At 38.9% G+C, this 23,725-nt stretch overlaps 8 protein-coding genes across 8 annotated transcripts; 4 read left to right on the top strand and 4 right to left on the bottom strand.

Moving 5' to 3' along the window:
- Window positions 1-16: 16 nt before the first annotated feature.
- On the bottom strand, window positions 17-3,236 carry SS1G_09947 (hypothetical protein; the record flags this gene model as incomplete). The annotated part of the gene is made up of 9 exons (XM_001589263.1): window positions 17-206; window positions 312-421; window positions 470-920; window positions 969-1,129; window positions 1,218-1,646; window positions 1,695-2,103; window positions 2,151-2,535; window positions 2,588-3,014; window positions 3,081-3,236. The coding sequence occupies 9 exons, from the start codon at window positions 3,234-3,236 to the stop codon at window positions 17-19; spliced, it is 2,718 nt and encodes a 905-aa protein (XP_001589313.1).
- A 1,233-nt stretch (window positions 3,237-4,469) lies between these two features.
- SS1G_09946 (hypothetical protein) lies at window positions 4,470-5,588 on the top strand (the record flags this gene model as incomplete). The annotated part of the gene is made up of 2 exons (XM_001589262.1): window positions 4,470-4,782; window positions 4,921-5,588. The coding sequence occupies 2 exons, from the start codon at window positions 4,470-4,472 to the stop codon at window positions 5,586-5,588; spliced, it is 981 nt and encodes a 326-aa protein (XP_001589312.1).
- An 805-nt stretch (window positions 5,589-6,393) lies between these two features.
- Window positions 6,394-7,911, bottom strand: SS1G_09945 (hypothetical protein; the record flags this gene model as incomplete). The annotated part of the gene is made up of 1 exon (XM_001589261.1): window positions 6,394-7,911. One exon carries the CDS (start codon window positions 7,909-7,911, stop codon window positions 6,394-6,396), a length of 1,518 nt encoding a protein of 505 aa, XP_001589311.1.
- Window positions 7,912-8,578: 667 nt separating this feature from the next.
- Window positions 8,579-10,797, bottom strand: SS1G_09944 (hypothetical protein; the record flags this gene model as incomplete). The annotated part of the gene is made up of 3 exons (XM_001589260.1): window positions 8,579-8,671; window positions 8,724-9,859; window positions 9,924-10,797. 3 exons carry the CDS (start codon window positions 10,795-10,797, stop codon window positions 8,579-8,581), a joined length of 2,103 nt encoding a protein of 700 aa, XP_001589310.1.
- Window positions 10,798-11,926: 1,129 nt separating this feature from the next.
- Window positions 11,927-12,500, top strand: SS1G_09943 (hypothetical protein; the record flags this gene model as incomplete). Its single annotated transcript, XM_001589259.1, has 2 exons — window positions 11,927-11,987; window positions 12,313-12,500. The coding sequence occupies 2 exons, from the start codon at window positions 11,927-11,929 to the stop codon at window positions 12,498-12,500; spliced, it is 249 nt and encodes an 82-aa protein (XP_001589309.1).
- Window positions 12,501-13,777: 1,277 nt separating this feature from the next.
- Window positions 13,778-13,990, top strand: SS1G_09942 (predicted protein; the record flags this gene model as incomplete). The annotated part of the gene is made up of 1 exon (XM_001589258.1): window positions 13,778-13,990. The coding sequence occupies one exon, from the start codon at window positions 13,778-13,780 to the stop codon at window positions 13,988-13,990; it is 213 nt and encodes a 70-aa protein (XP_001589308.1).
- Window positions 13,991-19,764: 5,774 nt separating this feature from the next.
- Window positions 19,765-21,486, bottom strand: SS1G_09941 (hypothetical protein; the record flags this gene model as incomplete). The annotated part of the gene is made up of 2 exons (XM_001589257.1): window positions 19,765-20,215; window positions 20,492-21,486. The coding sequence occupies 2 exons, from the start codon at window positions 21,484-21,486 to the stop codon at window positions 19,765-19,767; spliced, it is 1,446 nt and encodes a 481-aa protein (XP_001589307.1).
- A 793-nt stretch (window positions 21,487-22,279) lies between these two features.
- On the top strand, window positions 22,280-23,206 carry SS1G_09940 (predicted protein; the record flags this gene model as incomplete). Its single annotated transcript, XM_001589256.1, has 3 exons — window positions 22,280-22,294; window positions 22,521-22,608; window positions 23,082-23,206. The coding sequence occupies 3 exons, from the start codon at window positions 22,280-22,282 to the stop codon at window positions 23,204-23,206; spliced, it is 228 nt and encodes a 75-aa protein (XP_001589306.1).
- Window positions 23,207-23,725: the final 519 nt, after the last annotated feature.

The following is a 23,725-nucleotide window of genomic DNA, read 5'->3' as shown; positions in this document are numbered from 1 at the left end:
TCACCCTCACCCTCATCTACAATTTCCCCTTCTCTTCGCCCAACAACTCCACTCCAGCACCCGCAATACACAATTTCCCCGTCTCCTTAACCTTTGTCTGGAAAACCACTCTATTATCACCCTCCTTCCACATTTCCGTGACTAAAGTTTGGCCTGGGACAACTGTGCCGACGAAGCGGACTTTGATGTTTTTGTAGGCTCCGAATCTATGTTCGTTAGAATGGGTTGGGATAAGATAGAGATGGGATATTGAAGAGCATAGGAAGGTAATAGGGGAAGGAAGGGAGGAGAAAAGAAGGAAGGATACTAACTTTTGATATACAGCTTTACCGGCAATACCCATAAAACAAAGACCGTGGAGAATAGGAGCTTTGAATCCACCTACAGCTGCGAATGCTGGGTCGACGTGAAGAGGATTATACTATTTCCGTTAGTACCTTCATACTCCTGCAATAGAACATAAACTAACGTCACCACTCAATCTATAAAGTACAGCCTGTTCATCTGTCGTCTTCTCTTCCACCACCGCGTCAGGTGTTCTTTCAGGAACTTTATTAGCCCTCGTGCTATTTCCCCTATCCGCCCCCTTTCTCTCACCACCAAACCCACCGCATCCTCTCAAGAAAACAGTTTGTTCATTATAGAAAACTGTTCTTCCTGTTTCTTTTTCTACGGTTGTAGTTCCCACTTTCACAACGGCGGCACTACCTTTATCGACAACTTCGATGAGCTTTGGTGATGAGATAAGAGTGCCAGAGGTGGGAATAGGGTAGGAGGCGATTTCGAGATATTGTTCGCCATGGAGAAGCATCATAGGGGAGAAATTTGGGACAATTTCGTCAAAAGTGAAAGGGGCTTCGGCGTTAAATGGTGGGATAACACCGAAAGTTGGAAGAGGTTGGAAATTCTCATCACCCTCACTATACTTCAATTAGTCGAGTTTTGTATGAAAGAAACGAGCATCTTACAAAACTAAAGACAATTCCGACTTCTTTGCACCTACTCCAAGGTTGTATAGCATAACATCACGTTCTTCAAATTTGAACTCGCTTCCACGTGCTTTAGCTTTTTTTGCCGCAGCAATTTTATCAAGGATTTCTTGATTCACTTCAACCTTTTTCTCAACTTTCTGTAACAGGAAAATAAGTTAACAAATATCTTTATTTTGCGCTAATATACATGACACCCTGCCTATATATGAATAAAAACTCTCATACCTTGCTCGCACCCTGCTTATTTTGCATGTTCGCCATAATACTCTTCAAACCATCTTGACTATCTTCAGGATGATCCGATCGTCCATCATCAAAGTTGGTGATTTTTGCCCAATGCTTCGCAACTTCTTCTGGTGTAAACTTAACATCGACGGGGAAACCATGTCCACCTGTTCGTTGCCATCTTGTTCGTCCAACCCATCCACTACCGACTTCGAAAAGACCACCAGTTGGTGGGGGTGGAACTTTATCGCTACAAAGAGCAACTACTAATGGCGCTATGTAGTCTGGCTTGAATGCTTGAACCATCTCTTCTGGCATAATGGTTCTAGTCATTGCAGTACCAGCGTTTGGTGCAATCGTGTTAACATAGATATTGTATTTGGCACCTTCACGAGCGAGGGCACGAGAGAAACCGAGAATACCACATTTCTTCAAAGGTCAGCAAAGGTCTTCAAGTCGTTAAGGGGTTGAACTTACAGCAGCAGCATAGTTGGCCTGTCCAAAGTTGCCATAAATACCACTGGTAGAGGTAGTATTAACTACACGACCATACTTTTGCTTTAAGAAGTATGGCCATGCAGCCTTGGTAACTTTGTATGTACCTCTGAGATGGACGGACAAAACTTGATTCCACATCTTATCATCCATATTGGTGAAAGCTTTATCACGGAGGATACCAGCGTTGTTGATAATAATATCAATACGTCCGTAAGCATCGATTGCAGCTTTGACAACAGCATCTCCATCCTCAGCGGATGCCTTTACACCAACAGCTTTACCACCAAGCTTCTGGATTTCTTGGACAACATCATCTGGATTCATCAAATCATTAACAACGACTGAAGCACCGTATTTGGCGAACGCCAAGCAATAGCATCGTCCAATACTAAGAAAATTAGCCTAACCCTTTGAGAACAGATTATATTTACTTACCCAGCGCCTCCACCGGTCACTAAAGCAACCTTTCCCTTGAAATCAAGGGTCTCTCCTTGGTCATTTGGTCCCATCTTCATTGATTTCTCGAGAAGGCCCATGAAATCCGCAGGACCATCAGGATGTTCGGCATTTTTGAAGTTATTGATTTGATCCCACTTTTTCAGGATAGCTCCTGGAGTATATGAATCATCTGCCTTAAGCAACAAACCACTTGAACGTTCCCATCGAAGTTTGGCAACGTGTCCGCCACCAACTTCAAAGATTGCACCATTCTCTTGGGCATCCTTGTGTACCAAAACTGCTACAAGAGGAACTACCCAATCTGGTTTTAAGTTTTCGAGAATCTCGGGTGGCATGACAGTTTGAGTCATGCGGCTAGCAGCTATTATTCATTAGTGACCGAACGTAGTCCCAAAGGGGAATGGAAAATATACCTATAGGAGCAATAACATTTGCGTGGATGTTGTATTTGGCACCCTCCTTTGCCAAAGTTTCCGTAAATCCAACCATGGCTAATTTAGCCGCAGAGTAATTTGTTTGACCAAAGCTTCCAAACAAACCAGCCGCACTAGCAGTATTGATCACTCTTCCATACTTTTGTTTTCTGAAATGTGGCCAGGCGGCCTTTGCACATTTATATGATCCATTTACGTGAACATCAATGATCAGATCCCAATCTTTGTCTTGCATGTTCTTAAATGAAATATCGCGAAGGATTCCAGCGTTGTTGAGTAAAATATCGATGCGGCCATAAGTTTTGATGGCGGTTTCGATGATCTTTTCTCCCTCTGTGACACTATCGTAGTTGGCTACAGCCTTTCCGCCTGCGGCTTTGATTTCATCGACTACGACATCTGCGGCCTTGAGATGATGTTAGTAGATGGCAGGGAATGTGAAATGGTTGATTGATGGTTGGAAGGAATATACCTTTGTGGAAGTACCCTCGCCCTTGAAAGATCCCCCAAGATCATTTACAACCACACTTGCACCCCTTGAACCAAAAAAGAGAGCATATGCCCTCCCCAAGCCACCGCCGGCTCCCGTCACAACGACGACTTGACCATCATAACGTAGCTCCGACATGGTTGTTTGTATGTATGTGCTGCGATTCCTCAATTGATTGATGGTATATTAGAAGGATTGATGATAGAGATAGGAGTGAGGAGAGGATGGATGAATAAGATTGATGAAGAAAACAAGATGAAGAAGTCAAAGGTAGGCAGGTAGGTAAAGTATGTTGGGTTGATGTAGAAATGGCTCGGCTGCTTTGTTGCAGGGGAACTTGGAACTTTCATGCCTCGGCACACGCTTATGCTTGAAGCTCCGTTCCCATGACTCCACATTTCTGGGGTACAATGGCAGTTGCAAGCGGTGTGACGATGGATTCCTTTTTCACATGCGAATCTTTTGTATAGACTGGTGGACTCTGGAGTATGATTTACCCTTATGAATGATTATTGCGGAGTGTACTCAAAAAAGCCCTCGACATTCAGCCTCCTGCGAAATATACCCGAGTCTCCATTTGACAGTCCTATAGCGTAGGTAGTTATTTTATACTTTCTTCACTCTTTAAACAATCTATTATAAAATTCAATTTAATATAAAACTATTGATCAGGGGAACATATAGACCCTTAATTCTACACTATAATACACTCCTACTAGGTAATAACAGACTTGAAATGATAACATGAGTCACGATTTATGATACTACCTAGTACTCTCGTCTGTATAAAACCGAAGAAAGTACTCATATTCCCCAAGCTGACACATACATTGTAGCTACATATCAATACTTCCCAGCCTATAACTCTGTCCTTCTATCTTTGCAGAGTAGAAAATAAATGTAGGAGCGACGGAACCCCAAGAAACACACTAGGTAGGCACGTTAAGAAAGATTTGATCCGATGGAGCAATAACAGCTCGCTCACATAGTCTGACCCTCTCCTCGATTTGCGGGTAGGAAGGGGTTGGGCAATTTTGATCTTTATCATTTTTGTATAACGTGCGCCTATCTCCTAAGATCAATGTAGATAGCTATCTAACATCCCGATCCATTAAACCGCAACGCAGTCTTCCCATCAACATGGAGACCTAAAGTCTCGGATATATATTTAACCCATCATCAGTAATCACCAACCCGGAACAACCATCCAGCATTCCGCCAGACATCATCCACCCACCCACCGGAACAGTGGATCCCCACACCCCACCAAACCAAGCCAAACCATGATGCAAAGCACTCCCCTCCTACATTCCACCCCTCCTCAGTAGTCCTCCCTCACGCTCACTCTACAGAGTATAGAATATCCTCACAATGACTACCACCAAAGCCACCAAACCCCAAATAATCGACGACAAAACCGCGCACATTCTCCCATTTATCCTACATCATCTATCCATCCACCAAAAAGCCCACGCGACAAGACCCTTCGTCATCGGACTCAATGGAATCCAAGGAGCGGGAAAAACTACACTCGTAAATACGCTTTATGAAATTCTTACTCGAGATCATGGATTGGAGACGCTGGTATTGAGTATTGATGATTTGTATTTGACGAGGGAGGATCAGGAGAAATTGGCGAGGGAGAATAAGGAAAATAAATTGGTGAGGTTTAGAGGGGAACCGGGTATGTGTATATATATATGTTTACTTTAATTTATCTCATCATAGCTCTTCTATTTACAACTACAATAACAATGACAATAACACCCCAACCTACCCTCCCCAAACAAGCTAAGCAAAGCTAACCCTCAACCCGAACCAGGCACCCACGACATCCCCCTAGCCAACGCGCTCTTCACCTCCCTCCTCCAATCTCCCCCAAAAACAACCCACATCCCCATCTACGACAAATCCCTGCACTCTGGCCTCGGCGACCGCAGCCCAAACTACCACACCGTAAACAACACAGCACAAAACCAAAAACCCATCCAAATAATCATCTTCGAAGGCTGGTGCGTAGGCTTCCGCTCACTCCCACCCACAACCATCTCCGAAAAACACCAACAAAGTCTATCTCTCCCCGCAAACTCCAAAATCTACACCACCCTCCGCGACCACCCCTTATCATCCCTCCACTTCATCAACCAAAAACTCCAAGCCTACGACACCCTCACAAACACCTTCAACATATTCATCCACCTCGACGCCCAAGACACGCAATACGTATACGAATGGCGGCAAGAGCAAGAAGAAGCTTTACGACGGAAAAAAGGGTCAGGGATGACTGATGAACAGGTGAAAGAATTCGTGGATGCCTATTATCCCGCTTATGAGCTATTTCTCGATGTAGTGCGAGGGGGGATTTTTAAAGGGAGAGGAGTGGAAGGGGAACTGGAAGGAGAAGAGGAAGGGGAAAAGGAATGGGAGGGGAAACAGTTGAGATTGGTGGTGGGGAAGGATAGGAGGGTGGTGGATGTAGAGACGATTTGATCATGAGACGATTGATATACACATGTGTATTAGGGCTCGCTCGAGGTAGGTTCTGGGCTTGAGATCGCTTGATTAGAATTGGTGAAGTAGATGTGAGATGTGAAGGGGTGTGACATGAGAATTATTGAGACCATACCTATCTACCTACCTACCCACCCACCTACCTATCTAATCATAACCTTAATCATAGCTGCCAAATTCTACTCTATTACGTCATAGCACTGCTGTGCATATAGACTTAATAATAATATGTGCCTTCATGAGATAAATTTTCAAGACCATCTCATCTGATAGATACCTAGTATGTTTAGATGAAAGTATACAAGTATGTAGGTTTGGATAGGTACTAGGAACCTCCAAACCTCTGCTCAGTAGCTATTTCAATCTTAACATCACGCTTTAGCACTCTTGCTTGACAGGACATTTTTAAACAAGAAGTATAACCCAATTAAAGTCAAATATCAGGATGCTAATATCCGTGCAAAACATTGTATATTACAATCTAATCAAATCAAAAAGCAAATGGGTATCTCGTACTAGCTAAAATAGAACTCCCTGCCAAATGCAAAATGTAATACTCAAATCGTCGTTCCGCACCGTTCTAGATTCCAAAACCCAGCGCTTGAATGCCCATACCTATACCTATGCCGAATAATCCTCACATATTTACATAACCTGATAGCTATATATAAGCTAATATATCTACTATTGAAAGTCAAGGCTTCAGATAGTAAAAGCTCAAAAATCCCGAATTTGTTGCGTACATCATCAGCCACGTTAGCAGCAATGCGACAATCCGCCGTGTCTATATCATCTTTCCCTCAATAACTCCCTTGGCGCCCTTCTTCATGCGTTCCATATCTTCGTTGTAAGCTTGTAGACTTCCTTTCACCTCCCCTTCCCTCCTCTCTATCTCCCTTTCGAACTTGGCAACCACATCTCTCTTCTCTTTTCTAGCGTCCTTCAATGATTTCAAGGTATCCGCAAATCTTTCCAAGAACCAATCTCCTGCTTCCTCCCATTCATCCTTGGATAAATTACCAAAGAATTCAGCCATGGCGACGCGCTGCTTATCCAACTCTTTTGGATCTGCTGTTCGGTATTGTTCTACATGATAGCTAACGCGCTCGTTAAGAGTACGATCTGAGAGCGACAAGTCTGGTTCGCTGGGTTGCTCACTAGCCGCTGAAGGGGCTTCAAAAGATTCGTCTCTAAGCAGGCTATAGTCCATGTTTTTCAAAGTGGCATCATCGTAATCAAGCTGGATGCTAGCAAGGTTAAAAGTACCACTTTGTTGTGGGTTAGCTGTTAGAAGCCGTTCGACTGGTCGAGATTGAAGTGCCGGTTGCTCTTTTATACGGCTGCTATCTTCAGAGTATTCTTCCTCATCAGAAGACCCATCGACTTGAGGTGATTGCATGTTTTCGGAACGTGGTGGTGGAATATTGTAGGGCGGAATTTCACGAGGTATGGCATTTTCCAAATCTGCAACTACTTGAGACTTCCCGGCTTTCGGCAACGGCGAAAAGACCCCCTCGTCTGAAGCTCGCTTTCGAGAATTTTCGACTGCTTGCATTCCATTCTTTTGACGATTTGTAAGAGTATCTAAGTGTCTGGACTGATTGAAGCGACCAGAGATCTTTTGTTTTGTTGGACTGTTGATTTGTGGCAGCGGTGATAGGTGTGGCTGGAATGTAATTTTTGGTGTCTGACTTTGTTTGTAAAGTGATTCTCCAAGAGCTTGTGTGTGTGGACCTTGGCCATTATATTGATGAAAAATCTTATGTGGTTGATGGGGTACCGGTGCATCGATGTGATTGTGACCAAAATCGGACTCATCCGGAGAACGCACATTATAGCGATTGTCTTGGGCATCCTGGAAATTATCTTGTTCTATTTGAATCTGATGTTCTCTGACATATCTATTATCAAAACCATCGACACCAACCACTGCCATGTTTTGCCCATTCGGAAAGTTCCCTTGGCTCACAGTTTCATCAAAGTCCTCGGCGACTGTAGAATCATCGAATTTATCGCGGTTGTCTTGCTGTGCGTAATCTGGGTACATTTGGTCTCCTCCATGAACTGTGTTTCTTTGCGGAAACCCAGCCGGCTGGTCATAAGCAGGCTCCGAATTGTGAGCTTTATTCGTGTTTGCAGATGAGTCTTTTTGTTTCTTGGATCCTATTCTCAAATTCTTCGCCATCGCTTGACGATCTGTGCGTTGAGGTTGAGGTCGAGGCGGCGATGGTGATGGCGGCTGGGGCGGAGGCGAATCAGATTGGCGATCGATGAAACCATTAAGTCGAGTATTGGTTGCCATATTATAGAAGTTGGTAAAGAAATTATTGAAGGGAATGTTTAATGGCATATGCGGAGCTGATAGTTGGATAGGGTCTGGGGGGGAAGGATGTTGAACAGTGAGATCAACAAGAGGCGCAACTCGTAGACAGAAACACGGTAAGCGGTCGCAAATCAGTGCATTCTTACAAGTAACAGCATTGATAGAATCAACAGAAATGGAAGGGTCCTAAAGTATATAAACTGCCTCGACTCTTGTCAGATCATTCAACTGAGTTTTGGGTTGTCGCAAACATTTGGCTCGCGTTGGTTTGATGTAGTGGGGAAGTCGCGATAACCTTTTTGTTTTCCTCGCGACTTCCACTTGTGATCCCGTGACTTTACCGATAAGGCTTTTAGTTTTGAGTGTGCTAGCTAGCTCCACTCTATAAAGGTACCAGTTTCCAAAGCTGCCTATTTTCTCACATAACCTCAATGGGAGATCTTCACAAATCAAAATAATCAGTGTATAGAATTAGATATATCGCGCTTTCATAGAGAAATCTAAAATAGAATAGAATAAGCAAAGCCTGCCTATATTACCCATATACCAGGCTATTATACAATTGCAAACCACCATAACGAAACACACCATGACCACGGATTTTCTTGTATCCCTCGTAAACCATTGCCAAATTAGTCAAAAGCGCCTAGTTATTTCTAGCATATGCAGCATCGACTTCCTTCTTGTACTTCTCCAAAATCTTCTTTCGCTGCAGTTTCTGTGCCGAAGTTACCAATCCCTATTAATGTTGGTTAGCATGTAATCATTGAAAGGAAAGGGGAAATACTGACACTTTGAGGAGTCCATTCTTCATCGGACAAGACAACACCTTCAATGATTTCAATTCCCGATAATCCACCAGCCTTACCAGCTGCTTGTAATTCTTTCAGAACAGCATCTTGGATTTTCTTCTCGTGTATCAATTCCTCCAAACTAGCTCCTTGAACACCAACCTTTTCAGCCAGTTTCTTCAATGCAGGCTCAGCTGGAACGATTAAAGCCACAGGCTTGGTTTTCTGTGAATCGGCATAAACGCAGATATTCGCTACCACGGTAGCTGAGCGGTAAATAGATTCGAGTTTCTCGAGTGCGATATATTCTCCATTTTGAGTCTTGACCAAGTTCTTCTTTCGGTCAATGATATTGAGATGGCCGTTCTTGTCCCACTCTCCAATATCACCAGTCTTGAACCATCCATCTGCAGTCAAAGCTTCTGCTGTTTCTTCAGGGTTCTCATAGTAGCCTTCCATGACAGTATCTCCTCTAATCCAAATTTCTCCTTGAGGGTTTGGCTTGTTGGTTGCATAATATCCAGCATCTGGGAAATCAACAAGCTTGATTTCAATACAACCAGGAATATCACCTAATGCTTCATCAGTCCATTCCATAGGATCCATCAAAGCACCCATAGCCGTGGTCTCCGTTAATCCATATCCGTTAATCATTGGTGTAATGGCCATGGAAATGAATCGCTGAGTATCTTTGGCGATTGGTCCACCACCATTCAAGCAAATTCTTAGTCTTCCACCAGTAGCATCCTTGACCTTCTTAAACACCAGAGCATCCAAAACCTCAGCACCCGGAAGACCATAACGTAAAAGGTTGTTCTTGGCCCAAAGTGCACCCCAGAACAGATTTTTGACGATTGGACTTCCACCGTTGACTTTGGCAACGATACCCTTTTTGACCGACTCCCACACAGCGGGAACACCCACTAATACAGTCGGCTTAAACTCTCGAATGTCTCCCTTGCAATTTCTGACTGATGTATCCGACAAAGTCTTAGGGTTTCCGTAACCCATAGTTCCGCCCCAGTATAAACAAGCATTTTCGAAAACAAATTCGAGAATATGAGCTAAAGGAAGATACGTCAAAAGGCCGTCACCAGGACCAAGATATGGCTCGACAATTACGTTAACACCAGCGACTATAAGAAGCGCAAGCGCTAGTCAGTACAAGTACGTATCTTACATTCAACAGAATGAACTTACCAGCTGCAACAACTGCCTTGTGCTTAATTGGCACACCCTTTGGTGGTCCGGTAGAACCCGAGGTATACATGATGCAGCACAAATCTTCCGGAGCGGGAGCTACTGCGTCGACGGGGTTTTCTTCACCAAGCTTTCGTAACTCTTCAAAGCTCAAAATCTTCAGCTTCTCATGTGCCTTCTTGAGGTTATCGATGTTCTCTTGCTTGACCTCATTCTGACTGTTCCAGATAACGTATTGAATGTCTTTAGCTTCTTTGAGGGGATTGATCAAGGTTGGTAGTAGATGAGGGTCCAAAAAGATAGCTTTCGCTCTGGTTGCAACCAGAGAATGTTTGAGGCCTTCCTCTCCCAAGGTATCATATGCGGTGACAATCGGCATTGATTGAGAAACGGCGCCATGGGCACATGCTAACCAATGAGCACTTGTTGCAGCAAAAATATGCACTCGATCCTCTTTCTTCAACCCAAGCTTTCTGTAACCAGCCCCAATTTGTAAGATTAATCTCTCATATTCTGCGAAACTCAAGTATTTGTACTCGCTGAGTTCAAAGTATGTCCACTTCTTATCGATTTCTTGTTGTTCACCATCGACCATTTTCTTCACCTTCTTCACTTCTTGGTGAGTCTTGATCAATGTTCGACTCCCGACAGCTTTGGCATTGCCATACTTCTCGGAGCTTCGTTTGATTATATCGAAAACAGTTGAAACATCTTCGGAAGGACGAGTCGCAAGCTTGTTGGCTGTCAAAGGATGTCTTCTTGGAATAGTCTCCCCTTGTACGGGTTTGTAGCCCGGAGCATCCGTACTGAAAGGTGGCGAGTGATAAAATTTGGGTTGAACCGTGGCATTCTTGAGCGAAGCCGAGGACGACATTGTGTTATGGTGGTGGCAATGAAGCTCAGATGTTGAGAATTGATGTGTTTTGATGAGTAGGTTGAAGATGCAGTTGAAGCGCAGCTCGGTTCTTTGTTGATGTGACTTCGTGTTACTTTAGACAAAAGATTCGCGTGGTCCTTGAAATTATTTTGCTTTGTAGAGACGATGTAATTATTTTCCTTTTTTTTTTTCTCAGAACAAGAAAAAGATGAAGATTCAAAATATATGAGGAGGCTGTGAGGGAAAAGGGACAACTTTAAAATACTAGGGAATTAATTGATTAGTTGACTGTTGACTCCTGCTAGGTAGGTACTTGGGTAAATACTAGGTACCTAGGCATATGTATGACGCTGCCTTGCTTTCTTCTTTTGAACCAAGATCCCTTCTGAGCTTAAAAAGCAACCAAGGTGTCATTTAATGCACGGTTACTCACACCAAAGAATAGAATTGGTCAACACAAGCTTCAACCATTTCATTGGCCCCTGCTAGCAACATCTCAGATTCGGAAATCTAGATTCACCGGAAACCGCGAAACTTAAACATACAGAGTAAGATCTTACCTAGTAGAACAGTACCTGCTTGAATGTTGGTTGAGGATGTTGATGTTATACGGTACTTCTTCATGTCACACATCACAACATTATAACATCTTTCTTTCATTTACCATTTATCATGACAATTCACCACCTACCTGTCTACCTACCTTTATTCGATCACCAGGGTATGGAGGAATTAGGGGAATATAGTTAGTGTCTCATGCAACATATGTTGTTGATACTACCCTCCCTACACACTAGATAGCTACTTCTGTTCCTCTACATTTGCTTAAGCTTCTGACACTCGAGCTTGATTGACATTGCATGGACCGTCGTACGTACTCTGTACTTCCGTAAGCAACCCTTCTGAATCATATGTGGGGTCAAGCCAACAACAAAAGAAAATAACTTCTTCACTCGCTCGGTATTTACCATTACGTTGGATCGATGCCAACCATTAACAAATCCGCAGGTCTCACCAAGTAGGATATGATAGGCCAGTAAACTGCCTCAACATTAAGCCCTATTTTCCTAATAAACATAATTAGGTCTATTGGACGGCTTTCTCCACCCAACTACAGCTATCAATCATGAATGGCGTGCAATTATTCCTGAACTCCCTTGGCCCAGAGGTTGAGGATCCCGAAGAAGGTAGGCAAAGGGCATTATTTTCTATCTATTTCATTTTTCAAATAGTCTTCAATATAGCCAAGTGGTCTTCCAATTGCTTGGAACGAGGCAGTGTGAGAGCCTTGGTCACACAGCAGCTGACTGTGGCGCAAAATGCTTGACGAGAAAGGGGAAAACTTTTGAAATTATCGAGATGATTGTTGACAAGTTCCTGTGTGATCAACTTTTATATCATGAACACAACTTCCTATCATATTTCCAAGAGTACTAAAGAATCATGTGGATTCATAAATATCCTAAATCCCTCCATATTTAGCCAAGATCATAAGCTAAAAAGTAACTATAGAGGCGTTTCTGTTATTCTCTCAAACTATACCGTCTCAAAATCTCGGATTTGTCGACTCGAAAGCCACAGAAATAGATTTGATAATTAATGGTAGAGATCTAACAATTTACCAATCCCCTACAATTCTATCATCGAATCGAGATGGTGGAACTACGGGAGCAGGTAAATTACCTTTTCCTGGTGTATGAACACTTCATGTAATTCATCACTAATGATGGCATCAGTGATATGGAAAATCACTCCTCTTTTTTCAAAATGGATATCCTCACCTTCCAATCCACTTATTCAACATGAGGTCATTACCCCCGAGTCAGTCGTTCTCGAATTAGGCTGTGGGATATCCGGTCTTATAGCCCTCACTCTGTCACCTCTTATCCAGACCTATATCCTTACTGATCAACCATATATTCTGAAACTCCTATCTCAGAATCTCACTTCCAACTCCTCCCCACAATCAAATACCACAAATTCAAAATCTAAGACCCGCAAGTCAAAAAACTCTCCTTCAGCATCCGCGTCAACATCCCAACCACCCTCAACCAACAAAATCATCCCCCTAACCCTAGACTGGGAAACCGACATCGTATCGTCTTCCCTCACCTGTTCAGAAACCACTACAAGTTTCGACACAATCATAGCCTGTGATTGTATCTATAATGACGCCTTAATCCCACCCTTTGTCCAAACTTGCGTTGATCTCTGTCGTCTTCGTCCCTCACCCTCCTCCTCATCTTCAGAAAGAGGAAATCCACCCAACCCAACCCTCTGCATCATAGCCCAGCAACTCCGTTCCCCAGATGTCTTTGAATCCTGGCTCAAAGAATTCAGCAAACATTTCAGAGTATGGAGAGTACAAGAAGGAGGTATTCAAGAGTGTGGACTAGGAGAAGATTCCGGGTTTGTAGTGCATATTGGGATTTTAAGATAGGTAGATATTAGAAATACTATATTTCTCGCACATAAGTAGGTTACGGATAATATAAAGCTCACTATGAATATTTTGCCGGCTTTGCTTGCTTTCGCTTCGTTCTTGTTGAGGGATATTTGGATTTTTATTACAGAGATTAATGGTTATATTGCGATACTGAAATTCCTGAATATTGTTTGGAATTAGGGTTATTTATCAAAATCATAAAGAACCTAAGATTATACAAGTGCATCTACAACTGAGGGAGTTGATGAATATCACCCTTGATGATAATGATCCTACCTCTAATCACAGACACCCATTAATTACATTACAGCAAGTTAGGATCTCAGTGGGTTGGAATATAATAGTAAGTCTAGTACTCTACTTTTGGGCCACCCCTAATATAGACTACTCTTTTATATCAAAAATAATGATTTTGATTATTAATTGTTCAATAATCAATGAATTGAATGTGACGCCTCACACCTTCGGGTCACGTGGCATGCCCCGTTTGTATTTAATCACAGGAAAACTCTCTACTCTTGTTCCAAAACGATGGCTACCCCAAGCCCCCCAAACCTCTCTAAAACACTTTCCGACAAGGCCAACAACCTTCTCAATAAGGTCAACGATGCTCAATCCATCTTCAACCCAATTACCCAACTCCTAGATACCTATCTAAGCTCTAAGGAAGTCCACGCTCTCCCACCGAGTTCACGAAAACTCCTCACCTCCCTTTGCCTTGAATTTAAGGCAATCATCGAATAGCACTTCGACACCTTTGTTACTAATCATCCCCCCTCTAGAGGAGCTACTACTCCGCTTGTTACCCCCTTTTCTTTTCCTTTCTCCCCGATCATCATTCATACAAATATACTCACAATATCTATAGGCCTTAAGCCCTCCTATATTCAGAAAGTCTTTACTCCAATTATTGTTTTCACAAACAAGATTCCTTTTGATAATCGCTTATTCATATAAATCAACCAAATACACCCAATCCGAAACACTAGATCTTTTGCAATCCTCACAGCTTTAAAGAAAGTCCTCGGACTAAACACCTCCCTTTTAAGAGAGGTCCAAGAGATCAAAATAAGCTTCACTCTTTACACTAACTCAACAGCCAATCTATTAGCCCTTGAAAAACAGAAAATTATTATATCATCTGCAATCGGAGACTACAAAATTAAGACCCAAAAGAAATAGACCACTTATTATCTAAACTACATCCCCAAGAAAGTCATCATCTTCAATGATCAATTCAAAATAGATTTCATTTTAATTACAAAAGATACAATCTTCAATATTATAAAGGAATACTCTAATCAGATACTTACTTATATTATCCAATCCCAAACAAACCCCTCATTTAATAAGTATTACTCAATATAGATAATAAGCTTCAAAATAAGAGCAAAATCATTCAAAAAGAACCTAAAGATTTTAAAGATCAATATCAATATATCCCTTCTAATACAAAAACCAAAGATCACTCAATACAATTATTGCTTTCAATAATACAATATAAGAATATACCTCAAATTACAAATCTATTATCTATATAATTCAGAAAAGTATACAAAGAGCAATCATACTACTAATTATAGTATTGAATATATATACCTACCCAAATACCTTTACTACAATAACCCCCACCTCATAGATGACCCCAAATGCCCTCTTCGTCCACAAAGAAAAGAAAGGAAATCAAAATCAAAATACCAGATAATCCGGAAGATATACCTCGAAAACAAAAACTCTGTTTGTGTAAAGGCTGGATGCTCAAAACTATCATCCGATATACAAATAGCCGACTCCTCTACCCCTCTCTTCCCCTCGGACCAACTTAGACCAAGAACCTTCATCTGCCTATTCGGCTCTACTCACTCTACAACCCTCTTCAACACCCACTCCACTAATCGATTTATAACAATTGTTAACCCAACCTTTATCTTATTTAATGAATTATAAACTATTTATAATAATCCAAATCAATATAGATAAAAAAGGGATCTTATATAATCTTATCCTCAATCTAACAAATATAGATCAAATTGATATTATTACAATCCAAAAGCTATATATATACAAAGATACTTCAAGAAAAATCATCAAAACTTACTCTTCCTATAAAATCTTCATTTTATTAAACGATTAAAAAGAAAACCCTTATATCCTTATCTATATCAGAAAAGAAATAGGAATTCAAATCAATTAAATCAAATCGATAATCTCCAAAGATTTAATATTTATATAATTAATATCTACAAATAATACAATATTTATTATTATAAATATTTACAATACTCTAATACAATATACAAATAACAATCAAATCATCAAAATACTCTTTGAACTCCAAAACTTCCCAAACAACATTATTCTATTAAGCGATTTCAACCTTTACTATCCCAATTGGAATCCTCTTTATCTATCTCCTTCAATACTAACCGAATCCTTTGTAAAATAATCAAACTCCCAGAATCTATACCTTATCTCCCCAATCGGAACTCCTACTCATTCAAAGGGAAATATCTTAGACCTTACCTTCCTCTTAAAGCCCTATACAATATATATTGTCTTCACTGAACAACTAAAATACACCTCAAATCACAACACCCTAAAAACCTACCTTCACTAGAATTACCAAAGCCAAAAGTCTACAAAGAAATTCAAGCTAAATATATTGAATAAAACACTCTTTAAAGATCTATTAGAAACTAATCTCATTAATATTATAATTATCCCCAAAACATCCTTTCTAAAAGACCTAAATCAAGCTATATTATCCCTTATACAAGCCCTTACAAAAGCCTATATAGAATCTATAAGAAGATCTATAAACAAACTTCTTCAATAATTTTAATAGAATAAAAATTATATAAAGATTATATATAAATATAGAATCATCAATATATCTATATCCAAACATTCTCTTCAGAAAACAATCCAAAAAGCAAAACACATCTTCTATATTACAAAAATGAATAAAGTAAAAGATACAAACAATATATATTGAATAACTAAATAATATCAATCTACAGGAATATATTATACCCTTCCTTTAATAGATTTATCAAAACAAATTATTGTAAATATTATCGAAGAGAAAAGGGAAACCTTCATCAATAATCTATTGACAAATCTAGCCAAGATTAACGATATCCTATTCGATACCTTTATAATCTCAAGTAAATCTATTATCTTCTTTAATATAGCTATACAAGATATAGAGTTAATCATTTTAAAAACAAGGAACACAGTATCTAATATAAACGAAATCCCAACAAAAATCCTACAAATCGTATAACTACAAATAAAAAAAATAACCCTATTCCTTTTCAAAGGTTATCTATATTTAGGATATTATCCAAAATGCTTCCAATTAGCTATTATCGTAATCATCCCTAAACCTAACAAATCAGATTATATTAATCCAAGATCATACCAATCAATTGCCTTGCTCTCAATTCTAGACAAAAGCCTCAAAAGACTCATTGCGAAGAAGGTATCATAGCTTACTCTAAACTACCAAGTCCTAGCAAACCAACAATTCGGAGCTCTACTTTTGCGATCCTCAATAGACCTCATCACTTGTGTTATATATAATATTGAAACATCCTTAAAACAAAGGTTAAAGATCACCTTATTTATAATGAATATAAAAGATGCTTTTGATATAATATTACCAAAAAGACTAATGAATTACCTTCGAGAACAAGGATAATCAAACAATCTAATTAGATGGGTTTAGTCCTTCGCTACTAATCGATTTATCAAGATCCGACTAAATAACGAGATTAGCCCAGAAACAAAGTTAGAATACAGTCTTCCTCAAGGTTCATCGATCTCCCTGATCCTGTTCATACTCTATATTATATCTCTCTTCTAGATAGACAAATCACAAAGCAGATTCGGATATATAGACGATATTGTGATACTAGCAACATCAAACTCATTACAAACAAACTACGATTCTCTAAAAATGAATATACAAGAAACTCTCAAATAAAGAAAAACTGAAGATATCATTTTTGATCTCAAGAAATCTGAGTTTATATACTTCTATAAAGAATATCGAATATTAATAGATACCTCTATAATATATATTAGATCTATAAATATAGAGATCAAATCTAGCCTACTCAAATAGCTTGGAGTCCACTTCAATAGGAAACTATACTTCAAATCATATATCCAGATCTTTACAATTAAAACCCTTAAGAAAGCTAATATATTAAGATCCCTTAACAATACATACTAAAAAATACTCTTATATCTCATCAAGAAAATGATTGAAGTTTATATACTCAAAAAGTACTATTTCGCCTTGGAAATATAATGGTCAAATTGAATTAGAATAAAGAAGAATATCTTAAATAATCCAATCTCGATCTTAAATATAATAGATAATTATTTAAGCTTATTTAACAAAGTAATAATCATCTATATAAAGGCAATCCTCCCAATATACAAAACCACAAATATAATAACACTCTACAAGAAAGCTAAACTCAGACCATCCGAGATCGAGCTAAACCTGATTTCACAATTATATATAGCACAAATTACTAGATTAGATCTTTACTATTCTTTCAGGATCAAAGCAAAGAATATAATCAAAGTTAAAGAATATAATTATACCCTAAATACAAAATTCACAAAATTCATTATAATATTACTAGAGACTAAATATATAAACCCCTTAGCCTTCCCATTCTAGGAAATCAGAGAATTGAGGGCAAAGGCCAAGGCCTGTATTAATGATCCGATAAACAGAATAAAGGTATAAGCAATCGAAGACTTCAAAGCCTTCTATACCAAGATCCCAAGAAGCGATATACAAATCTTCTCGGATGACTCAAAAAGTGAAAGTAAGGATAATGCAATTAGGGGCGGATTTGTAATCTCATAATTCAATATTCAAATAATATATTATTCTTTTTTATTAAATACAAATATAAAAGTATTCAATACAAAAACTATAGCCGCAATAATAAAGGTAGCAAAAGCCCTTATTCTAATATCAATCAAATTGGCCACAGATCTCTAGATCTTCTTAAACAATTACGAGGTTGCTCTCCAATTAGGATCCCACTTCAATAATTCCTTATAAAGAGTTTTTGAAGACTTTCTGAAGCTTATACAAACTTGGGTTATTAGATTAAGGCTTCTATACACCTCCTCTAGGAAAATCCGCGTCCGATAGATCCCAGAGCACCTGGATATCCCTAACAACAAAATAACTGACAAAGTTGTTAAAAAAGGAACAAAACTTCTTTTTCCCCTTAATCCGATTTATATACTAATATCTCTAAAAAGAATAATTAAAACAAAGATCAATAAAGCAAATAAACAATTATAAAATATAATCAATCTATAATACTACAAAGATCTCTAATTCAATTACACTTTTAATATAAACACCCTCTCTCTAAAAAAAGCTATATTCCACTATATTCTTGCTATCAGATCATAATATAATAACTTCGCAATATATCATAAACACTTCAATCATATTACAACCTATATCTATTACTTATACAATAAAAAGAAAACTTTATTACACTTTTTCTTTTACAAAAAAGGAAAAGCCTTCAAAATACTCACAAAGAGCCCCTCTTCCGAAACTATCCCCTAGCTTCTAAGAAATCCCACCAATATAGCCAAACTAGCCGAATAGCTAGAATACACCAAGTTCTACACAAAAATCTGCCTGTGGCACACAGGTGCAAGATAAAAAAAAAAAAAAAAAAAAACTTTCTTTCTTTCATTGGATTCAAACAGAGTTAATAGGTCTCTAAGGCTGCTTTTCCTTCCTCTTCTCTCCTCTCTTTCATCTTTCCCTTTTCTTTCATTAAAAAAAAAAAAAAAAAAAAACAAGCATGCATACGAACAACCAAAACAAGTACGAGAAGACAGGGAGAGAGATCAAGAGGTAGTGATCTAGTGGACAAGGATGACCACAATTACAACCCCAAAAGGTCTACCGGCCCAAACCCCCTTTGCGAAGGCAATCATGTAAACCCTGCCCTAGCCCCCTTTAAATTGTATAAAAATACTCCCCCTAGCTAGCTAGTAAACCACTCAGAGGCTTCTCCTCTGAGCGTCATTTGTCCAAAACTGGAATAGATGGCTAAGGTTATCATGCGCCAAGGTGTGTGGGCCTACGGCCTATGACGATAAACACAATCAATCAATCAATCTCTACTCTTGTTTTCCTTCTTCTTTTTCTCCTTAGCTTAGTATTTTCTAATACAAGATACTTTACCCAGTATTCTTGAGTGTGACAATATAATCAAGATGGATTTCCTTTGTATAGAGCTTCGTGTTCAAGATCAATCATTTAATATACTCTATTATTAATTACGAATTGCATTATTGTCATTATTTTAAGTCCTTGTTTGACGTTTAGTTATAAATTACCTCGAAAGCCTAGAGCACTTCCATATGATCTAGACGGCAAATCTCATAACAATATTATACTTTATATAACGTAACTTATGGTGAACCGGGTCATATGGGGAACCGGGTCACAAAATTCAATTCTCTCTATGTGATCTTGTTCTACGAGCTACACATTCATCCAATTCCAACTCTAAATCACTTGAACTACTCTCTGGCTCTTCTTCTTCAGTCTCCTCTTCTAATTCTTCAATTGGACGTTTACGTGGTCGCCCTTGTGGCTTTTTCTCCTTCGGTTTTTCCTCCGCCTCACGTACCATTTTCAGTACTTCCTCACTACTAAAGACAAATTGACCTTGTAATTTGACTCTTTTGCCTTTAGTTCTCTTCTTTCGAGTCTCAATTACTTCCTGAGCATCAGCGAGCTGTTTCCGAAGTAGGGCTATCTCAGCATTTTGAGATTCTACAAGCCTAGTCATTCTCTTGGCATATCGACGAGTTGGTGATGCAAGAGAATCATTATCTGCTAGAGCTTTATTAAAGGTTTGATTTGCTTGCCTTAGCTCTGTCCCATCTGGAGGAGAGTTCCTGAGTATAGATAAGTCTAGATCTTGATTGGACATTCTCATTTGTGGAGTAGAAGATTATTGGGAGGAGTTAAATGGTAATATATCGAGTACTTTTCGTGGGGCAAAAGGTACTAAACCAACTCCTCTTCAACCAGCTTTAATATTAGAAGAATTCAGTGCTTTTTTTCTAATATTTTGAAAGAGTTCTACCCATTCAGCTCTTTGAATTCGCTTTACACCAGCTCGAGAATATCGATCGACCTCTAAAGCATGATATCGTTTCATTGGCCCATACACCGCAATATCAAGTGGTTGAAGCAAGTGAGAGCAATAAGGAGGTAATATAAGTAAATCGATTTCCTTCTCTATACAGAAAGCAATAAAGCTGCCTGTAATATGACTTGAATGGCCATCCATGATCAAAAGTCGAGGTCGGTCACCTGACACTTTCTTGGATTCTGGTTCGAAAACCCTTTTTAGCCATTCTAATCCATGACTATTTGAGGTCCATCCATTCGTACTCGTAGAAAACTGCCAGCTTTGAGGCGTGTCCTTTGGAATCCATGCAGAATTCGTATTCTGAGCCTTGAAAATGATCATAGGTGATAGAGCCTTTCCAGCTGTATTGACACATTCAAATGCAGTTATCCATTCTTGCTTGCCAGCTATAACTTTCCAATTCGATTTCTGAGTAGAATCGACTATAATACATATACTTTGAGTATTTCCAACTCCAAATCCGGTTTCGTCCATATTATATATATCATCTAATTCATACTTTCGTTCAATGAGACATGTACGAAACGCATCAAACCAAGCCTGAATATTCTCCGGAGTTGCCACTTTAGCCCGATTAGACTCTAATTGATGTGAATAGCATGTTTTAAGTTCTAGATATCGTTTTTGGAATCTATAGATCCATTCGTGGCCTATAGGTGGAATTTCTGTCGAGGTAGGAATTCGAGATGATGCGACCTGAACACGTCGAAGACGAATTTCGTCGGCCATTTCCTTCACCAATATAGGTGTAGCAAGGAATCCAATGATGGTAAGTTGTGAAATCCATCGTACAAGAGTATTTTCTTCTGCGTTTGAAAGAATTTGAGCCATTTCGTGGGATTGAGTACGTGATTTCCTTCCAGCGACCCTAACTATGAGAGTTGACTTAGGAACTTCAAAATACTCTGCAGCCTTTCTAATTGATTTAAAGTCCTTCAATTGAAGTGCAATAATAGCATTCTGTATCTTCTCTTCAATTTGAGAAGGCGTAAGAGGTGATTCGGTATGCATAGCAAAATTTGTTGGGGTTTGAAGTCAGTGATGGGCTAAATGTGACCCGGTTCCCCATATGACCCGGTTCACCATAAGTTACGTTATAAACTAAAATACTTTTTTAGAAAAAATTTATATATATATAAAAAGTATTTAATGATTACTTAAAGTCTGTAATAAAACAACTGGACATCATCATTGAGCATGCCCGAGGCGCTAGCAATAAATATATGATTTCTATCACGTGCCTTGAGAACGGTATCAACAGTCCGCAACTGGGAGTGGCTGACGACAAGTATACGCGGGGAATGACCAAACTGTTACGAGGGTTGCCGTCTAGATCATGTGGAAGTGCTCTAGGCTCTCGAGATGATTTATAACTAAACATCAAATAGGGATTTAAAGTAATAACAATAATATAATTCGTAACTAATAATAGAGTATACTAAATAATTGATCTTGAGCATAAAGCTCTTTATAAAGGAAATCCATCTAGATTATATAGACCTTTATGCCGATAACTACTCAATAAGATCAATGCTGCTCAGTACTGAGCTCACTGATCCTCACTGAGCCAATCACATGATATTGATTGCATGTGAGAGTTTCCTGTTACTCGGCGTAACACAAACGCTATCGAAAGTGTATTATGACAGAGGGGGACTCGCGCAATTCGCGAGTCACAAATTATTAGTACCGTCATAGAAAGCCTATCCAAACTTGGTAATTAGCGCCATACAGGTCTTTGGATGCGCAGAGACGGCAAAATCAAAAGTCATAAATACGAATTAATACTATCTAACGCGGAAACATGGAAGAAAGTTTGGTTAGTAGTATCAACTCTCTCAAGTTATTGATAAATGAGGAGGCTAAGTATGGGTCATCAAGAAACCGAAAAGATCAGTCTTTACAGCGTCATCTAGAGAGGCATCGGGAATCATTTAAATGAGGTAAAGTAGGATCTCAAGGAAATAACATAGAAAAAGAACGCGTTGAGCATGCAGGCGAGGTTGGCGAGGTTTATACAGAATACTGCACTAAGAAATATTTAGGAGAGCGCCTTGGGAGAAAATATCCGAACACAGCCTACATCAATTCCGTACCAGCAGGAATTAAATACTAGGAAATTTGTGGCGAACAGTAAGTTTGCACGAAAAAAGAACCATCACTTTCTGCCTTTGGTGGAGTTTAAGGAGATAGCTCTGACACCAACAGGTCTTAAAATTTGCGGAGACGGAAAGGTTTGAGACACACTCTGGAGTAAAGTCATGTATATGGTGCAGCGACTATTCTAAGTTGAAGGATGATATACTTGTGCTTAGGAAAGAAACCATCAAAGTTAATCATCGAGATACAAAGAATATATTGAAATACTACAACATAGAATTGAAAGACTTGATTGAAGGAATGAAAAAAGGAAATCAAAATATATAAAGAAAAGTTCTGACCGACACAGGGAAGACATGCTAATCACAGAGTCAATTTGGAGGAGTCTCACAGACACATCCCTAAAGTGATGTTTGGACACGCAGTGAAAGCTCTAGAGGCCATTAGAAAGGGCGAAGTTCTAGGTTAGGACTAAGACGAGATGGCTTAGCATATGCTGTTAGCAGATCAAGAGATTTATACGAATCGAGACCTACCGAGAAGAATGATCGGTAAGGAAGTTGAACAAATTGACCATGAAGATGAAGAAAACAAATGGGAGGACCCTAAGAAAGCAAAATCTACTTCCTAGAAGGATATTTTAATACTTCAAAGAAATATATATTTGCTTTACATATATATAGCCATTCAAATATGAGATTCTCAAATATTAAAGTATAATCTGTATAGAAAATACATATATAATCTTACTTCTAATTCAGCAAAAGTGAGGCCTTCACTTCGATTATTAATCACCTTGAATCATTAAGCATTTTTAATCTTTAATTCATTTATTTAATAAATAATTTGTTTTCTTCAAAGATCATTCACTTTATTATTATATCACAAGAATATTTTAGTTATATAATAAATTTAATTATTTCAAATATATAGTTTTCAAAAGATTTAAGTTTAGAATTGTCAATTTTAGTTCAAAACTAATAACTTAATTCAAAATTAATAACTTTGGTTTAGAATTAAAAACTTAAATTCAAATTGATCTTTAAGGAAGGACTTTAAATTTATAAAATCGAAATATATTTAAAATACTTACAAGAAGTACTATTCTGAATTTTTTGATTATATTTAGATCCATTTTTCCTTCTATGAA

This window comes from Sclerotinia sclerotiorum, genomic scaffold, assembly GCF_000146945.2.
Source record: "Sclerotinia sclerotiorum 1980 UF-70 scaffold_14 genomic scaffold, whole genome shotgun sequence".
Taxonomy (NCBI): Eukaryota; Fungi; Ascomycota; class Leotiomycetes; order Helotiales; family Sclerotiniaceae; genus Sclerotinia; species Sclerotinia sclerotiorum.
This window is presented reverse-complemented; position numbering and strand designations above follow the sequence as displayed.